The 17,457-nt window shown below is 56.1% G+C and overlaps 1 protein-coding gene across 3 annotated transcripts in view; it reads left to right on the top strand.

Moving 5' to 3' along the window:
• LOC116954776 (uncharacterized) overlaps positions 1-16,114 on the top strand; it is a 39,661-nt gene extending 23,547 nt beyond the window's left edge. For all 3 annotated transcript variants that reach the window (XM_032975562.2, XM_032975564.2, XM_032975563.2), the window contains exons 4-17: positions 1,227-1,314; positions 1,819-1,955; positions 2,902-3,008; positions 3,689-3,799; positions 4,208-4,261; positions 5,694-5,954; positions 6,872-6,981; positions 8,205-8,600; positions 10,578-10,620; positions 11,328-11,510; positions 12,640-12,779; positions 13,205-13,559; positions 14,188-14,451; positions 14,788-16,114. In XM_032975562.2, coding sequence (XP_032831453.2) covers positions 1,227-1,314; positions 1,819-1,955; positions 2,902-3,008; positions 3,689-3,799; positions 4,208-4,261; positions 5,694-5,954; positions 6,872-6,981; positions 8,205-8,600; positions 10,578-10,620; positions 11,328-11,510; positions 12,640-12,779; positions 13,205-13,559; positions 14,188-14,451; positions 14,788-15,084 — 2,546 coding nt within the window. In that variant the 3' untranslated portion in view covers positions 15,085-16,114. The remainder of the gene's footprint in view (positions 1-1,226; positions 1,315-1,818; positions 1,956-2,901; positions 3,009-3,688; positions 3,800-4,207; positions 4,262-5,693; positions 5,955-6,871; positions 6,982-8,204; positions 8,601-10,577; positions 10,621-11,327; positions 11,511-12,639; positions 12,780-13,204; positions 13,560-14,187; positions 14,452-14,787) is intronic.
• The last annotated feature ends 1,343 nt before the right edge of the window (positions 16,115-17,457 follow it).

Below are 17,457 nucleotides of genomic sequence, written 5' to 3'. Positions count from 1 at the left end.
AAGACAACTGGGGAAGAGGGGGAGGGGATGGGTGGGGAAGGGGCATGGTGTGGGGTTTGACAGACAACTCAAAGCAGAACTGTTCAAACAAAAATAAGTCCAGCTTGCGCCTGGCAATTGTCGTTTACACCACCGTGCCCAATGATTACATCTCTCCCTGTTGTTTTTTAGTTATAGTAAAATGTTTTGTGGGGATGAAACTCTTCCATTTGGGAGATCCACTGAACTGCTTTTTGTGTAGAACTGCTTTTTGTGTCTAGTTTAAGGTCTTCTCCCGCACCTCCGATTAGCACTTTTGGCTACGTATGGCACGTAAGAAGTTCAACGTACTTGCGTCCAGTGGCTGGGACACGGGAGGCAGCGGAGCAGTGTTCAGCTTTGCCGTAACTGGCGTTGCTGGAGCACCAGCGAGCTCTCTCGATCTGTGTGGCACACCTCGGAACCAAAAAAAAAAGTTAAAGCGCTGTGGGCCCGGGTGGGAGTTGAGTGGGCCGGGGTTGGGGGATGACGGCTGTACTACAGTACTGCGGAACTGCGCCTCGACCAATGGAGAAGGGGACGGGTGGGTGCCACGGTGGCGAGCTTGTCAACTGCCTCGCCTGGTATACATGACGTCGTGGGTTCAATCCCAACCCTGGCACCTGTTGTACATTTGTAGTTTGCATGTCTCTCTCCGTGGTCACGTGGATTTTTCTCCTCCGGTTTTCTCTCTTTAGAGTATTTGGCTGCCATAAATTTCCGCGTGGCAAGCCACCTGGTTGAGGTATCATTTGTGGCGAGGTCGCTTCTGAAAAAGAGCTCTATAGCTCAGTGGGCCCTTGGGAAAATAAAAATAGCTTAGTATTGTAGTGCAAATGAAGAGGCCGCTCGACAGTATCAGCTCCGTTGATATTCCATTTTTCCTGTCGAAGTGCCTATATTCTAGAATCACTTAGCCCTCTCAATTACGTCTAATCTCAATCCGGACCAAAGCTGCGATTAAATTAACATCGACGACTTGGCTTCACCGGAAACCTTTGTTGATGCTTTTGTTTAGGGTTCTGTTTGTTTGTCTCAGTGACTGATTGGTGTGGTGTGTGATAACCATCACTTGGGAGACAGAGGGCATCCTGGCACAGTTCTAGCCACACCACCACCCCATCATGCCTCACGAGGTGCTCGATAACGGCACTTGGCCCCAGCGGTCTGTATAACTACAGGGGCTTGGTGCGTCTTTGTGTCTGCAGCTGAGGCCGCAGACTCGGAGGGCCTCCCTGAGGGCGGCTCCGCGCTCAGAGAGGCGCTGAAGAAACAACTCGAGTACTACTTCTCCAGGTACTGCTGCTCGCACCGCCACTGAAGGCTGCCCTCTGTCGCCGGCGATCGTGGCAGTCGGACGCCGCCCCGGCTGCCATGGTGTTTGCGCCGACGCCTGGGCAGCAGTGTTGGTAATGAGAGGTCCGGGTCAGTTGAGCGTCGGGAGCGGTGGTGCAGCGGGTTAGCGCTACGCTGCGCAATGAACCCAGTTGCTATCCCAGCTGCCTGCTCGGCAGTAGCAATTTCATTTGCCTACGTGGTTACAGCAACTATTGTCACTGATTGCCGTAAAATTGCCTTGGTGGAGGTGGTGAAAGTGGTGATGTTAATTGGGGTGGCAACGATGTTGATGAGGATGATGGCGAAGGTGGTGTTAATTTTGGCGATAATGAATGTGGAGGGGATGTTAACTGCGTTTACAGTGGCGGTGATGGCCGTTGCGGTGTTAACGACGGCGGTGATGACTCGTTAATGCACAGCGATGGTAAGTGGCCGTTGTTGCTGTTGTGTCCGGGAACCCAGGGAGAACCTGGCTGGAGACGCGTACCTGCTCTCCCAGATGGACAGCGAGCAGTTTGTTGCCGTGGAGACCATCGCCAACTTCAACCTCGTCAAGAGACTGACATCCGACATCAACCTCGTCACGGACGTGCTGCGATGTGAGCTCAGCCCTGTACATCGGTCGCACTAGCGTCGTTTCTTGCGCGCACAATGACAAAGATCCCCCGCGTTTTCTTTCACAAACTGTTTGGGCAAGTGCTGTTGGCCGCAGCTTACGTGGTTTAGAAAAGAAGAGGGGGGCATGACGGGGTAAGCGATGATGTGGAAGGGACGAGAGGCATGCACTATGCCTCTCTGCGTCCTGTCGGGCCCCTTGAGAATATTTCTTAGGTTGATAATACCAGAGTCCAGTGGACGGCAACACCGACCATAAAACAAAAAAAATAAGTTTTAACCAGGTTCAAAACCTGCTGTTGAGGTCGTACGCAAATTCTAAATGTTGTGGATTCACTCTTCAAACACACCGGTGGGCTGAAGAAGTAACTAATTGGCGTTTTGTTAACGTGAGACATTTTTTACTGATTAGCCATGTCGGGTGGCGGAGGGTTGCGACACATTTAACGTCACTCTTTAAGTGCTCGTTCTCTATCTATGTACTGTTGGTTGTGGAGATGGTGGTGTGTTCGACGGGAGGTGGTATGTATACATGTTGACCTTTTTTCGCACTATACGTAGCCAAACGTGCTAATCGGAGGTGCGGGGGAAGGAAAACAAGCTAAACACAAAAAGCAGTTGTGAAGAAATGAGTTTTCAATCTAGATGATGATTTAAAAATGCATAGCTCGAGTTCCTTCCTAATATCGGAAGGAAGAGCATTCCAAACGGCCGCAAAAGCGCATCTGAAAGCGCGCGATGCGGTGACCACCGTCTTTGCTCGACGGTCAGCCGAAAGCCGCTGCTGCTGCGAGGATGACCGGAGTTTGCGTGACGGTGGATCTTGCTGCTCGACGAGATCATCAGCGAGGTGTCGTGTTTCCATGTCGCTCTGTTAAAGTGCTCGCGCCGTAGAGCTAAGCTCTCATGCCGCCCACCGTGCCCCCGCAGCATCGACGCTGGTCCAGGTGGACGAGGCCGGCAGGAGGGTGCGACCCGTGCTGCCCAAGCGCTGCATCGTGATCCTCCGCGAGGTTCCCCAGAGCACGCCACCCGAGGTGGGCACCGAGGCTGGTGCTGCCGCACCTTCAAACCGCCACGCCGCACTACTGCACCACCACACTGCACCACCGTGCCGCGGTACCGCACCTCCACACCGCACTACCGCACCGCGTCGCCTTCTACACAAACACAGGCCCCTTGACGTCGTGCCGAAACAACGCCTTTGTCATAAAACCTGTCGGCGTTTCTGGAGAGTTACGGAAACCTCCTTTAACTGACGACGCGTGACACGGTAGTGTCGGGCTTGTGCCAGCGATGGTGCCCTGGGGATGAGCTTTAGGGCCAGCGCCGGTGTGCCGGAACTCGAGGAAGAGAAAGCACTTCGCTTTGTTCGCAAGCTCGGACAGGCGACCTCCGCCGTGCCGTTCAGTGGCCAATGCGGCACTCCCCCGCCCCCCCACCCACCTGCAGCCCGTCTCTCGCGGAGCGGCACGGCAGCAGACAGCCTTCACCCCCGGCCCTCTCAGTTTCCCACCCAGGCCCACAGTGATATTTGGTCGCGCATGCGCGAGTTGAGCGAACAGCGTGCCGCGAAGGTGAAGCAAGCTGGAATGTAGCGTGCCGTGGAATAGACGAAAGGTAGAGAACACTGCCCTAGACCCCATCCGCTGGGCCCCCCGGGGGTTCCGTTTTCTTACCCAGTTGCGGCGCCGGCCGTCGTTTTGTCGCCCGGCAGGAGATCGAGGCGCTGTTCAACGGCGAGCACTGCCCGGGCTACGTGGGCTACGAGTTCGCGCACAACGACAGCTGGTACATCACCTTCGACTCGGAGGCGGACGCTCAGCGGGTCAGTTTCACGAGCCCCCCCTCCCACCCCCTCTCGTCCTCCCGTTCCCCCCTACCCCCCCGCATGTCTCCCCATTTCCCAAACCCGTCCTTTCACGGCCTAAGCCTCGTCACGGTCGGATCTACACAGTATAAAGTATTGCTTGATACGGAATCTCGGGCACGTGTACAACTAGTACCTGATGCAACGGAAAATAATAACACGACTGATCACCGCACAACGGTAGCACAACATGATTTTCAAATTGGCAAAATGTTTTCAAGATGACCGGTAACATCTTATATTACTGAGGTGGGCGTGGAACATGCGGCCCCGCTAATTAATTTAATTCCTCTTGTGGCAACATAGGGCCTACGACTTGAATATGGCCTATAACCAACAGACTGTATGTTTGTGTATGTCCGCTAGGCCTACAAGTACCTGCGGGAGGAGGTGAAGGTGTTCCTCGGAAAACCAATCATGGTGGGTCGACATGCCTTCCCCACAATGCACTGCACCTGTAAAATTTATACACTGAAGTCGTCAGCGGGGATTCGTGTCCCTGTATTGATTTGGCCCCGCCCTCAGAATCTGATTAATCGCCACAATCCAGGGGTTGTAATTTGATTGAAGAGTAAATTAGGGTTATTAAAATTTTCGATTTTTGCAGTACCGCTAGCCGCATGAAAAACAACAGGATTGCCGCATACACAGAGATGTCTAGAGCATTAAACAATCACGGTTTTACCTTTCCTACTGAGAAACTAACGGAACTGCCACAGTGCTGTAATGGCTAATCACACCTCTGGCCGGATTGATTCCATCTCCCGACAACAGCAGTTGAAAGAACGGTGCGTTACTAAACTATGCAAATTTTTATTTTACCAGGGTAAGGCCTATCGAGCTATGTAGCTCTTTATCAGAAGTAACAAATGATCGCTCAACAAAGTGGTTGTTTTGCGTCGGTTTCCTCCGGGTTCTTTGTTTTCCTCCCATAGTGAAACTAAGACAAAGATCCTCCATATAACCTTTACATACTTTTGAGGCAAGTGCTGTTAGCGAGCACAAAATGAAGGCTAGCACGGCACACGAGGGGTGGGTGGCCAGCACGACACTGACCGCCTTTCCTGATGTCCCCGGTGCTGATGTTCACACATCAGCATCAGGTGCTCATTTGAAGCTGAGGGGAGGCCCAGGACCGGTTCAGATAATCGTCATTGGTGTTGGCCATGAGCAAGAATTGAACTCGGGTCACGGGGTGCGTAACGCAGCGCGCTAAACGTTATGCGACCACTCCCAAAACACAAACGCAACATTGCCGGAATTGGCCATGCATCCCAATGCTGTGGCGGGAAAAATTGGAGGAACCGGAGAAAAATCCACACGACTACGGGGAGTGAGAGAGAGACGCAAACCCCAAATATACAGCAGCAGGCATCCGGGTCGGGATCAAACCCACGACCTCCTGTACACCAGGCGAGGGAGTTAACATCTAGCCACCGTGATGATGATGAGAGAGAGAGAGATGCAAACCCCAAATATACAGCAGCAGGCATCCAGGTTGGGATCAAACCCACGACCTCCTGTAGACCAGGCGAGGGAGTTAACATCTCGCCACCGTGGTGATGATGAGAGAGAGAGACACGCAAACTCCAAATATACAGCAGCAGGCATCCGGGTCATGATCAAACTCACGATCTCCTGTACACCAGGCGAGGTAGTTAACATCTCCTAGCCACCGTGATGATGATGAGAGAGAGAGACGCAAACCCCAAATATATAGCAGCAGGCATCCGGGTTTGGATCAAACCCACGACCTCCTGTAGACCAGGCGAGGGAGTTAACATCTCGCCACCGGCCGCGCATCTCGTAACCGCTGCCATGCCGCCCCTGGCTTTTGCCGTCACGCGTGCAGGCGCGCATCAAGACCAAGCCGCTGGCCGTCAACCCCTTCATGGCAAAGCCTCTGCCGGCGCTGCCCGAGGCCGGGCTGGTGCCCGCCCAGGCGGCGCCGCCGCCTCCGCCCGCCCCTGCCAGCGTGACGCCGCTGTTCGCGCAGCAGATGTACAGCTCGGCGCCGCACCACCAGTACCCCGTGTACGGCGCCACCGTCGGCCCGCCGCCGCCGCCTCACCCCCACATCTGGCCGCCCTCCGCGCACTTCCAGCCGCCCGTGGTGAGTGGTGGCGCCCCACTTGGAACCACCTCCCCCCACTGCCCCCCCCCCCCCACCACCACGATCTCCCCCCACCTCCCCTGGTTCCATGCGGCAGGAGATGAGAATCAGAATCGGCAGAATCTTTGTTTTATTTAGACTGCAGGAATCCGATGAGCTTCACGAAGCTCTTTTTTCCACGCCTATCCAGTGTGTCCAGATGGCGGTACAACAGCGGCGGTTCAGTCGGTCTGAACCTTAAGATCTGTTACGCATCGTATTCGGCTGTGAAGGAGCGCGGATTCTGTAGAGAAAATGTAACTAAAACCAAACGGAATAGAAAATAAATGTTTTTAGTCCGGTCTTGAAAAGCAAATAATTTGTTTATGGCCGGGTGGACTTCGGTTGGCAGACTGTTCCAGCCCACCGGTGCTGCAGATGAAGAGCTCCGTTCTGTTGTCCAGGGCTGCGTGGATGTCACGCACAGTGCACAGTGTCGCGCACAGTGTTACGGTCCACCAGGGGTTTTCAGCCAACACACCGGTAACAATGGCCTGCGGCGGGTTGTCCTAAAACTTTTCTCGTGTGTTATGACTTGAAGAAGGCTGAATGCGGGATCTGTGCTGGTCTGTGTGTGTGTTTTAAGTGTAGTGGTTTGTACGCTGCGTTACTATCCCAGGCATCTGAGATCGGTCGCCGCTCACACCAACCATGACAAATGATCTGGATCGGTCCTGGGCCTCCCCTCGGTCGACTTGGCTTCAAATAAGCAGCTGTGCTATATGTAAACATTATTACTGGGGAAACAAAGGTGGCCTGGCATGGTGCTGATCACCCACCCCCTTGTGTGCGATATCGCGTTCGTGCTTGCTAACAGCACTTGTCCCAACAGTCTATTAAAGGCCACACGGGGGATCTTTGTTTGTGTGTGCGTGCAGGCTTCCTTCGCCAGCTCGGGGTTTCTCAACGGCTTCACCGGGCCCATCCTCATCAAGCCGCGTGGCGGCATGAACCAGCCGAACGTGCGCAGCTACGCGCCGAGACAGAGGTGTGCAGTCGCACGCACGCGCACGAGCACCCAGTTACGCACGCACCTCCTGTTAGCAAGGTTGGTTACTACGTACGTATGTACGTTGAACTTCTTTCTTACCGTACGTAGCCAACCGTGCTAATCGGAGGTGCGGGAGCGCCAACATAAGGCTGCCCCGCCCTATGTTGGCGCTGTCATCTCTGGCCATCCTCCTACATATGAGGGGGTAACCGCTGTGAAGTGGTGCTAGTTTTATCATCCCCAAGGAATTGATGGGCTTGGCCGACTTAATCGTCGATTGCCATCCCACGGTGTGCCACTGGACCCGGCTTAAGATGCCGCGCCTCCGATTAGCATGGTTGCTTACGTACAGTGCGAACGAAGTTCAACTTGTATACATGTCCCACAAACTTTCACTCGATGCTTGCGTTGACCCTTGCTCTTTGCCCTCTGTGTCACAGCAGGACGTTAAGAGATCCCGTAGAATTGTTCGCTAAAGAGTTGGCTCCGTGTGTCTGCCGCTGGCGTCACGGTCCCATATTTTCCAAATTCGAAAATATATTCCAGATAGTCCTTAACTTACGGACGGCCCGTACTTACGGACGCCCGTACTTACGAACGTCCGACTTTACGAACACCCAACTTACGGACGTGCGTTCTTATTTACGAACCAATTTCCATGAAATATAGAAAAATAGCATGGACTTAAAACGTGTACTCGCACTTGAAAACGGAACAGTGGAACGATTTTCTTCAGAGGAGCAATCCTCCGCGAGATTTAACCAGTTTAACTCTGCTTCCCTTTTTGAACCGTCGCACATTTCACATCACTGACCATATGCATTGTTGTGTTCCGACTTTCAAACCGTTCCACTTGCGAACGGGTCTCGGGAACGAATTAGCGTCATCAACCAAGGACTGCCACACTCGCAAATTGCTTAATTGGCTAGGAGGAAGTAAGTCGCATGGCGACACCGCTGCCCGCTGCGACGTGACCGCGGGGCTGCCGTCTGTGAAACAAGGCATCGGCGGCACCGCCCTCGTGGCAGCCCTGCGCTGCTAGAATTGCCGCAATACCAAAATGCGTGCTTGTGTACAAAATGTGACGGCGTAGGCGCAGCCCTGCAATTGCGTGTTGATGCCGCTGCTGGTGGGAAGGGGGCCTCCACGTGAGGCAGCCTTAGAGTAGCCCGCTCCCACACCACACGCGACGTGCTGATCATCGCCGTTGCCGCCCGCAGGAGCCACAACAACCACAACAAACCGCCGAGCCGCCCTTACGTGAAGACCGACGGCGGCACGGTGGTGCCGCTGTCGCTCGTGCAGACTGCGCCCCCGGACCGCCGCCCGCCCTACGTCGGCGCTTCCATCGCCGGCCCCCCGCCTCCTCCGCCTCCTCCGCCTCCTTCCGCCGCCATCTCTGGGCCGATGGGCGCCCCCCGCATCGCTTCGCTGCCGCAGTCGCAGCCGCCGCCGCAGTCCGTCTCGGCGTCGGCCGCGCCGTCGCTGCACCGCCCCGCGATGGCCCGGGACGCCGCGGACGGCGAGAGGCAACCGCCGGCGGAGGTGCCGTTTGAACGGCCGCCCCTGGGCCGGCGCGCTGAGCCCTGGGATGCCACCGCCTACACCAGGCCGGGGTGAGGCCGCGTGGGTTGGGGGGACAGTGGAAAAAACGGCGCTAAGTTCGTCGTTTCGCAGTGGTGACACTCGAGGCTCACAGGGCGCAAAGATCCTGGATTCGATTCCTGACTCGAGCGCCTTTATTGTGCGCTGTTTGTGTGTTGTCCCCCCCCCTGTTTGTGTGTTGTTCCCCCCCCCCGTTTGTGTGTTGTTCCCCCCCCCCTGTTTGTGTGTTGTTCCCACCCTGTTTGTGTGTTGTTCCCCCCCCCTGTTTGTGTGTTGTTCCCATCCCTGTTTGTGTGTTGTTCCCCCCCCCCGTTTGTGTGTTGTTCCCACCCTGTTTGTGTGTTGTTCCCCCCCCCTGTTTGTGTGTTGTTCCCATCCCTGTTTGTGTGTTGTTCCCCCCCCTGTTTGTGTGTTGTTCCCACCCTGTTTGTGTGTTGTTCCCCCCCCTGTTTGTGTGTTGTTCCCACCCCCGTTTGTGTGTTGTTCCCCCCCCTGTTTGTGTGTTGTTCCCATCCCTGTTTGTGTGTTGTTCCCACCCCTGTTTGTGTGTTGTTCCCACCCCCGTTTGTGTGTTGTTCCCCCCGCTGTTTGTGTGTTGTTCCCCCCCCTGTTTGTGTGTTGTTCCCCCCCCTGTTTGTGTGTTGTTCCCCCCCCCGTTTGTGTGTTGTTCCCCCCCCCTGTTTGTGTGTTGTTCCCCCCCCCCCCCCCTGTTTGTGTGTTGTTCCCCCCCCGTTTGTGTGTTGTTCCCCCCCCCCGTTTGTGTGTTGTTCCCCCCCCTGTTTGTGTGTTGTTCCCCCCCCCTGTTTGTGTGTTGTTCCCACCCTGTTTGTGTGTTATCCCCCCCCCCCCCTGTTTGTGTGTTGTTCCCCCCCCGTTTGTGTGTTGTTCCCACCCCTGTTTGTGTGTTGTTCCCACCCTGTTTGTGTGTTGTTCCCACCCTGTTTGTGTGTTGTTCCCACCCTGTTTGTGTGTTGTTCCCACCCTGTTTGTGTGTTGTTCCCACCCTGTTTGTGTGTTGTTCCCACCCCTGTTAGTGTGTTGTTCCCCCCTCTGTTTGTGTGTTGTTCACCCCCTGTTTTGCATCAGTTTCCTCCGGGTTCTCCGTTTCCTCCCAGAGTTAAAATAAGACAAAGATCCTCCATATAACCTTTACATACTTGCGGGGCAAGTGCTTTTAGCGAGCACCAACTTGGGAGTGGGTGGCCAGCACCACACCGACCGCCTTTGCTGATGTCCGCAGTGCTGATGTTCACACATCGCACCAGGTACTCATTTGAGGCTGAGTTGACTTAGGGAAGGCCCAAGACTGATTTAGATAATCGTCATTGGTGTTGGCCGTGAGCATCAATTGAACTCGGGTCGCGGGGTGCTTAACGCAGCGCGCTAACCGTTATGCCACCGCTCCCAAAACAAACGCAACATTACTGGTATTGGCCAAACATCGCAATGCTTAAATATTTACCTCCAAAATTTTCTAAATTGGGATAACACAGCAATGTCAACCCCTGCTGCGAAAACTTGTCAGGACCCTCTTGATACTCATTGAGGCTTTCTTGGGTAAGCGTGCAGACTAATAAGAAAATTGTATTGACACTGGAGTGACGATTGGCTGAGTTGACCCTTCTACCCTCCCCCATAACTGGATTTGATCTCAAGAACCTTTAGTTTAGAATTTGCTGTGTCAATCCAGGCGATGGCATTAGAGCCAAGTGGATTCATGAATCCATCTGTGCTGGTTTTTGAGCATTATCCGCGTGTGCTGGGTATTCCTCTGTTCACCAGGTTCCTCCCGCACGTACAAACACTGCTGCAACAGAGTCACGATTCCCTTTTGTGGTCGAATCACGCGAGTAAAATACGTGCGTTATCAACCCTCGTCCACCAACGCAGCCAGTCAATAAAGGTGGCTGAGACTGTGAAAGATAAATAAATTACATGATTTCTTCGACGATGATTAATTTAATGTTGTTTTGTTTCCCGAATCTCAGGCGAGGAAACTATCAGGAGAGGAGAAAGGACGAGGCTGTGATGGTAAGTCTTCTCAAAATGATGTTTCACTCCGCCACGCTGCCGTACGGTCACGACGACGACCGGCAGAGGCTTGTCGCTCCAGCGAGGACCCATTGGGACTCGTTCATTCATTCATCATCATCATCACGATCCATGGGCAGATAGCCCGTGCAAGCGCACGTCCGATTTAGCGTGGTTGGCTGCGTACGGTGCGGAAGAAGTTGAGCATACATATACATCATTCACAATGGCTAGCACACTGGGCTTCCAGGGGTCAGTGGTTCGATCTCTCGGCGCGGCAGTTAAACATTTTTCGAATCTTCCCCGTCGCCGCTGCTGTTGCCTCTGTCCATCCAGCAGTGTGAAAGGGGCACGTCGCAGTTGGTCGGCTGGTCGCGTGTGGCGGGTGAGGTGTGAGTTGTGAGGCGTGTGGCGGGTGTGGCGGGTGTGGCGGGTGAGGTGTGAGGCGTGTGGCGGGTGAGGTGTGAGGTGTGAGGCGTGTGGCGGGTGAGGCGGGTGGCGTGTGGCGCTTGGAAGAGTAGACCAGAATTCCCTCGGGGCTGTATAGAAGCCCCCCTTCAAGTGGAGTCACTTTCCTTCAACAGGGGATAGCCCTTGGAGGTTCATTCATAAACTGAATAACCAGGTGAGAGCTCATTGAGACTCTTGATATGGCAAAGCGCTACCTGTGTCACGGCGGTAACGGCGCGGTGGAACTGTCGGCCTAGGCTCCCCGTCCTCACGCCACAGCCGCCCCTGTGGAGGCCTTGCCGGAGCCTCGGGGCCCAGCGGAGGAGGCGACCGAGCGGAAAGACCGGGCGGACGCCCTGGGACCGCCGGCATCCATCGCTGCCATCACCGCCACCGCAGCCGTCACCGCGACGCCGACACCTGCCCTCCCACCAGCCAGGGTGAGTGCCGCATCGCGATCGCTTCTCCCCCCCCCCCATCGCGTCACATCTGCCTTTTACTCTAGCTCCTCTCACAGGCGATCCGAGGCTCCCGAGCTAGACCGAGGTTCTCAATGGAAAGCCCGATGGAGATCTTCTTTCGTCTGGCTGATGTAGATGCAGAGCAATAACAACTACAACTTCACAGATAGAGATATAGGTGACCTTTTTGACCAGTTGAGAGACGAGGAATGGAATATGAGCGAGGAGCACCGTCCACCCAGGAGATGGTGCGAATTCAGTCCGTTCATGTGCAGGTGCTAAGGTGGGTTGTTACATCGCAGGATCGTGAGAGGTGGCAGCATCTTGGGGAGACTTTCATCCAGCAGTGGATTGACCATGGCTGATGGTGATGATAATGCATTTTATCAGAAATCCCTTTCAACACAAACTTTTAAACATGACTCGAGAAAGGTGCTGCTTTGCATGAGTTTCTGTGTGGAATGGGAGATCTGTATTGTATGTGTCTGTGTCTATATGCGTGTCTTTGTGGGGAGCGGTATTGCAACGGTTTGCGTCCTGCGCCGCGAACCTGACGACTCCGAGTGCGATTACCTCTCACGGCCAACACTAGTGCCGATGTAAAGAGCGCCACTATGTAAACATCGTCACTAGGGAAACAAAGGCGGTCGGGCGTGGTGCTAGCCATCCACCCCCTCGTGTACCATGCCGACCTTCATAGGTGCTCGCTAACAGCACTTGCCCCAAAAGTATATAAAGGCTAGACGGGGGATCATTGTCTTCTTGTACTGTGTGTATATACTCTGTGTGTACCCTGTATGTGTATACTGTGTGTGTATACACTGTGTACTTCATGTGCGTGTACCCTGTGTGTGCGTGTACCCTGTGTGTGCGTGTACACTGTGTGTGCGTGTGCCCTGTGTGTGCGTGTACCCTGTGTGTGCGTGTACCCTGTGTGTGCGTGTACCCTGTGTGTGCGTGTACCCTGTGTGTGCGTGTACCCTGTGTGTGCGTGTACCCTGTGTGTGCGTGTACCCTGTGTGTGCTTGTACCCTGTGTGTGCGTGTGTGTACCCTGTGTGTGTGTGTGTACGCTTCACGTGTGTCCGTGCCATTGTGGCGGAGTGTAGGGCCCGCCCGTGGAGGAGAAGGCCGCGGCGGCCTCGCCGCTATCCGTGCCCTCCGTGACCACGACCCCGCCGCGCCTGCCCTTCTCCCTGCCCTCGGGGCGCCTCGACCAGCCAGCGCGCACCACCCCACACGCTGCCGGGTACAGCCCACCACCCTCACCCGCAGGACTGGCAGCAGCTGCTGCTGCACCCTTACTATACCTTGATTCACCCTGCTGAACCCTGGTTCACTCTGCTAAACCCTGGTTCACCCTGCTAAACCCTGATTCACCCTTACTATACCTTGATTCACCCTGCTAAACCCAGGTTCACCCTGCTAAACCCTGGTTCACCCTGCTAAACCCTGGTTCACTCTGCTAAACCCTGGTTCACCCTGCTAAACCCTGGTTCACTCTGCTAAACCCTGGTTCACCCTGCTAAACCCTGATTCACCCTGCTAAACCCTGGTTCACTCTGCTAAACCCTGGTTCACTGTTTAAACTCCGATGCTCCCTGGGGAACCCATCGTGTAACAGCGTGTTCACGCCGCGTGTTATGGTTCTGTCCGTTCACCCCTTCCCCACAGAGACGCCAAGATCACGGTGGCAGCGGTGCCACCGCAGCCGGCGCCAGCCAAGCCGGACGAGACCCCCGTCTCCCGGCCCGGCGACACGGGGGCCGCACCGCCGCCTCCGCCGCCGCCTCCTCCTCCTCCTGCGCCGCCGCTGCTGCTGCTGGCGCCCACGCCGGCTCCGCCGGCGCCGGCCCCCCAGTGGGGGGGACGCGAGGTCCCGTCGGCGGTTGCGCCCAGGGAGGAGCCCCGGGGCGGCGCCGGCACGGCCGCTCCCGCGCCGGCCGGGCCGGCTCCGACGGCGTCTCCTCCGCCGGCGCCCGCCCTCGTCGCTCTGAGCAAGCAGCAGCAGCCGGCGCCCGCGGCCTCTGTAAGTCCACCCGACGGCGCATGTTCGGCGCTCGAGGGTTTTGATGTCGGTCGTCGTTTGTGGCCGGGTCGCTTCGTAGCTCTGTGGGTCTTACCTGGTTCAATCAAAATGGTTTAGTTTTATAGTTTAGCTCTCTCCTTCCTGTTCACCTCTTGCTCCCCTTCACTGGAACCAACTCGCACTGCACGTAAACCAATCCTGTTGACTAACCAGCTTCCTCCCTTCCCTTAAACAACCACCGACTCTTCTCCCTCGCCTATCCGACTGCTACTCCCTGCCCCGGCCCCCCAACTACGACCAGGCCTACCCCAACCCCTATCACTATCCATACCCCATCCCCTCCCTGTCACTACCCCTATCACTACCCCATCCCCTCCCTATCACTACCCCCAACCCCTCCTTAACCACTCCCACCTGCCCTCCTCCTCACTGTCGCCACAGCTGTTACACCAACACTCCTCAATCACAACGCCACTCTTTATTTTAGCCGCCATCTCACACACAACTTTACAGTGATTGTGAAGCGCCTTGTACAAAGGCGCTGCTCTATGAATGTCCGTGAGATGAGAAAAAACACGAGCTCGGTCGGGCTTGACCGCGATATCGCGCCGCCCGTTTCGCTCCGCAGGAGGGGAAGAAGCTGAGCTACGCCGACGTGTGCAAGCGGCCGCCCAAGGAGACCCCGCCGGGCGCGCCGCCGGTGCCGCCGGAGGCCGCTGCCGCGTCGTCCCAGACGGCGGCCGCCCCTGCTCCGACCCCTTCGGCCGCCGCCACGGCGACGGCGAACGCCGCCGACAAGGGCCCGCACGGCACCCGCGACGACGGCAACGCGGAGAACGGCCCCGCGGCGGCGGCGGCGGCGGCGGCCTCGGGAGCGCACGACGCCGACGGCGTGAGTGGCACCGCGAGCGTCGGGGGGGGGGGGGAATGGCGGCAGTGGTGGGTGCGTCGGGAGTAGACGTAGAGAGAGGTTTGGCCAATTGGTCCCTTGTGTCACGTATATATGCACGTTGAACTTTTTTCGCACCCTACGTAGCCAACCGTGGTAATCGGAGGTGCGGGGGAAAGGACGGCAAACTGAACACAAAAAGCATTTGGAAAGAAATTAGTTTTCGATATAGATTTCAGGTGTGTAACGTGTGCCTGTGTGCCAATCGGAGGTTGGCGCGGGAGCTCGCTGTGTGCTCGTCCCCCCCGTGACGTCCGTCTCCCGTTCCCTTTCGCTCAGCTTCCCGTCGATTCTTCCGGAGGCGGCGAGGGCAGAGCGAGGCAGAGCGGTGGCGCCGGCATGGACGGCGACCGCGGCGGCGGGAGCCCCACTCAAGCGCGCTACCACCGCGAACCGCGCGGCCGCAACCCCGGCTGGGGCCGCCGCTACCCGTTCCACCCGCCCGCCCGCTACCCCACGGCCCGCCGCAACTACCCGCGCTACAACGAGCGCTTCGGCGGGCAGCAGCTGCCAGCCGCCGGCGGGGGCGGCAACGCCGCCACCTCGGGTTCGGCCGCAGGCGGCTTCGCCGATTGACGGGCGCGCCAGCGGCAGAGCGAGAGAGCTGCGGGTGCCGCCCCCCGGGGGCGAGTGGGGCGGACGTCGCCTGACAGCCAGCCCCCCCCCACCCCACCCTCGGGCTCGGATGGTCGACCGTGGGCCGCCCTCTCGCCCGCCACCACGCGTCTCTCTTCGAACCCGGCAGTCGATTCCTGCCTCTGTGTGGGGGTGGGGGGGGGGTAGGAGGATGGTAGCCACCCAGGCCTATGCGGGGTCAGCACTACCTGGCGCTTTCCTGTTTCCTGCGCCGCCATCACCTTCTTACGCGTCTTCTTTGCCGAAACGACAACTTGCCGACGGCAGCGGCTGCCCTCCGCCCCACCTCCCTGCTGATGATGATGATGAATTTAGGGTGGATTCGAGGAGAAGCTAGGGTTGGAACAATACACTTTCGTTGCATTTTTTTTTCCGATTCAGCTGTTGTGTGGTTGGTGAATTTCGCACGCTGCGAGGTTGACAAGGGACGATTGTTTTTTTTTTGCGCCGCCTCCCAGGATAGTGTTAGTTTTATTTGTCTCTTGCGCGTGCAAGGATCGGATGACGTTCGTTTTCTTTTTGTTTTTACTCGCGAGGATCAATTTACTCTTGCTTCCTTTTAGCGGTCCCTTTTAAGTTTTTAATGTTCACGTAGAATCGCGAGGGTGCGCTGAAATACGGAAAGCGGCAACTTGCGACGAAAACAACAAAACGCTTTGAAAAAAAAAATGTAAAAGTAAAAAAATGTGTACATAGGACGGCGCTGTTGCGGGCCTGTGGAGAAGAAGCGTTGGCCCGAGCAATGGGGAACGGCGATCGGCACCGCTGAGGTGCATCGGCTTAGCGGAGCGCGAATCGCAGCACGTTTTGATTCTGAGTAAATGTTCTTAGTTGCTTGGGCTAATGTTCAACACTTTGTTATAACTTAAAGGAAAATGTTATTTTTTTACATGCGATGTCGATTGCAAAAAGAGAGATGATTTTATCGTTTGATTCAGGATACTCTTTAAATTTATTCGGTTCGATCGTCCTTTCATTGCGTGCGTAATTTTCTTTTCGTTTTTTTTGCATTTCCTTAAGTGCCTTGACCCTTTGTGCGATCCGCGAGCCGGGGCGGGCGAGGCCGCGACCTTGCCTTCACGTGCAGATGCCCCGCGGGAAGTTAAAACAAAACAAGAAAAATATATAGTGTTATTATCATCATCTACTTTTCACATTTTAATTTTTTAATGATGTTCCTTTCGGCTTGTTAGTTAAAAAAAAAAATTCTCGTTTTTTTTTTAAATCGCTTCCGAACGCGCTAATTAATCCGCCTCTCTTCGCGCCTCGCCCAATCAGTGCGGCCTGCAATTATTTGGCTTGTTTTAATGTTTAAAATGTTAGGCCTGGATGCGACAGCAGAGCCACCTCCTCCGCTCGTGCAGCGTGCAACCCCTCCGCCAGTGCCGCCCCCCTCCCCACAACCCTCACAACCGTAACCCCAGCTCGCTCGAGTTTTATGTGCAATAACGTGGTGGACAATCACGCCTGGGGGCGACACAGAAGCGGGAGAGACGCAAAAACACGCTGGAGACGGGAGGGACGGGGACACGGGGCAGCCGAACAGCACGGACCGGAAGATCTGGTTGCTCGGGTAACTAAGCCATAACTGGACGTTCTTTACTACTTGAAAACCGAAGCAGAGCTGTTGAACCTATGGGACTCTCGAAACGGACCCTCGGATGTAAATAGGCTGGCGCATGCGTGCGCGCTGGTTCTGGCGAGCGTGCGTTGGTGGCGATGTACATAGATGTGGCGCGCGGTGTGGTGCGGTGTCGCCGTCGACGTAGCGAGCAGGCTGCTGCAACTTGCCTTAGATTGCTTCGGCTTTGGCTCCACCAGAGAGTTGGCGGGGGGGGGGGGGGCAGGATTTAGCGACCGGGCGGGATGACGCGATATCGCGGTGGATGCGTTAATGAAAAAAATCCACCTCTGTCCTTACCCCCCCCCCCCCACCCGACGCGTGGCAGCGGTCGTAGCTCTAACCCTCGCGCCGGCGTTGACGCTCACGCAAGTCGTCGCAACCGCCTAGGCCCCACTGCCACCTTACACCGGATGCTAACGTTATCCAGGACCCTCCAGTGTATGCCTGGCTGTAATCCTGATCCTGCCATAACTTTAACCGCAAACCCCAACACTAACAGCGTCACGCGCGAGTGTGGGCAAGCGACCCGGCGCGCTCTGACCCCCCCCCCCCCACCCCTCGACAGCGTTGACGGTCGTCACAGCCGCAAGACGGGCATCGGCGTTCCGCTATAACGATGTTCTGCTGTAACGACGTCGCGCTGTAACGACGTCGCGCTGTAACGACGTGCGTGTGTGCGCTCTCTTGCC

The sequence above is a fragment of the Petromyzon marinus genome, chromosome 56 (assembly GCF_048934315.1).
Source record: "Petromyzon marinus isolate PM22_M1 ecotype Great Lakes invasive population chromosome 56, UKy_Petmar_22M1.pri1.0, whole genome shotgun sequence".
NCBI lineage: Eukaryota > Metazoa > Chordata > Hyperoartia > Petromyzontiformes > Petromyzontidae > Petromyzon > Petromyzon marinus.
The sequence above is the reverse complement of the archived record's forward strand: the minus strand, read 5'-3'. Positions and strand labels throughout refer to the sequence as shown.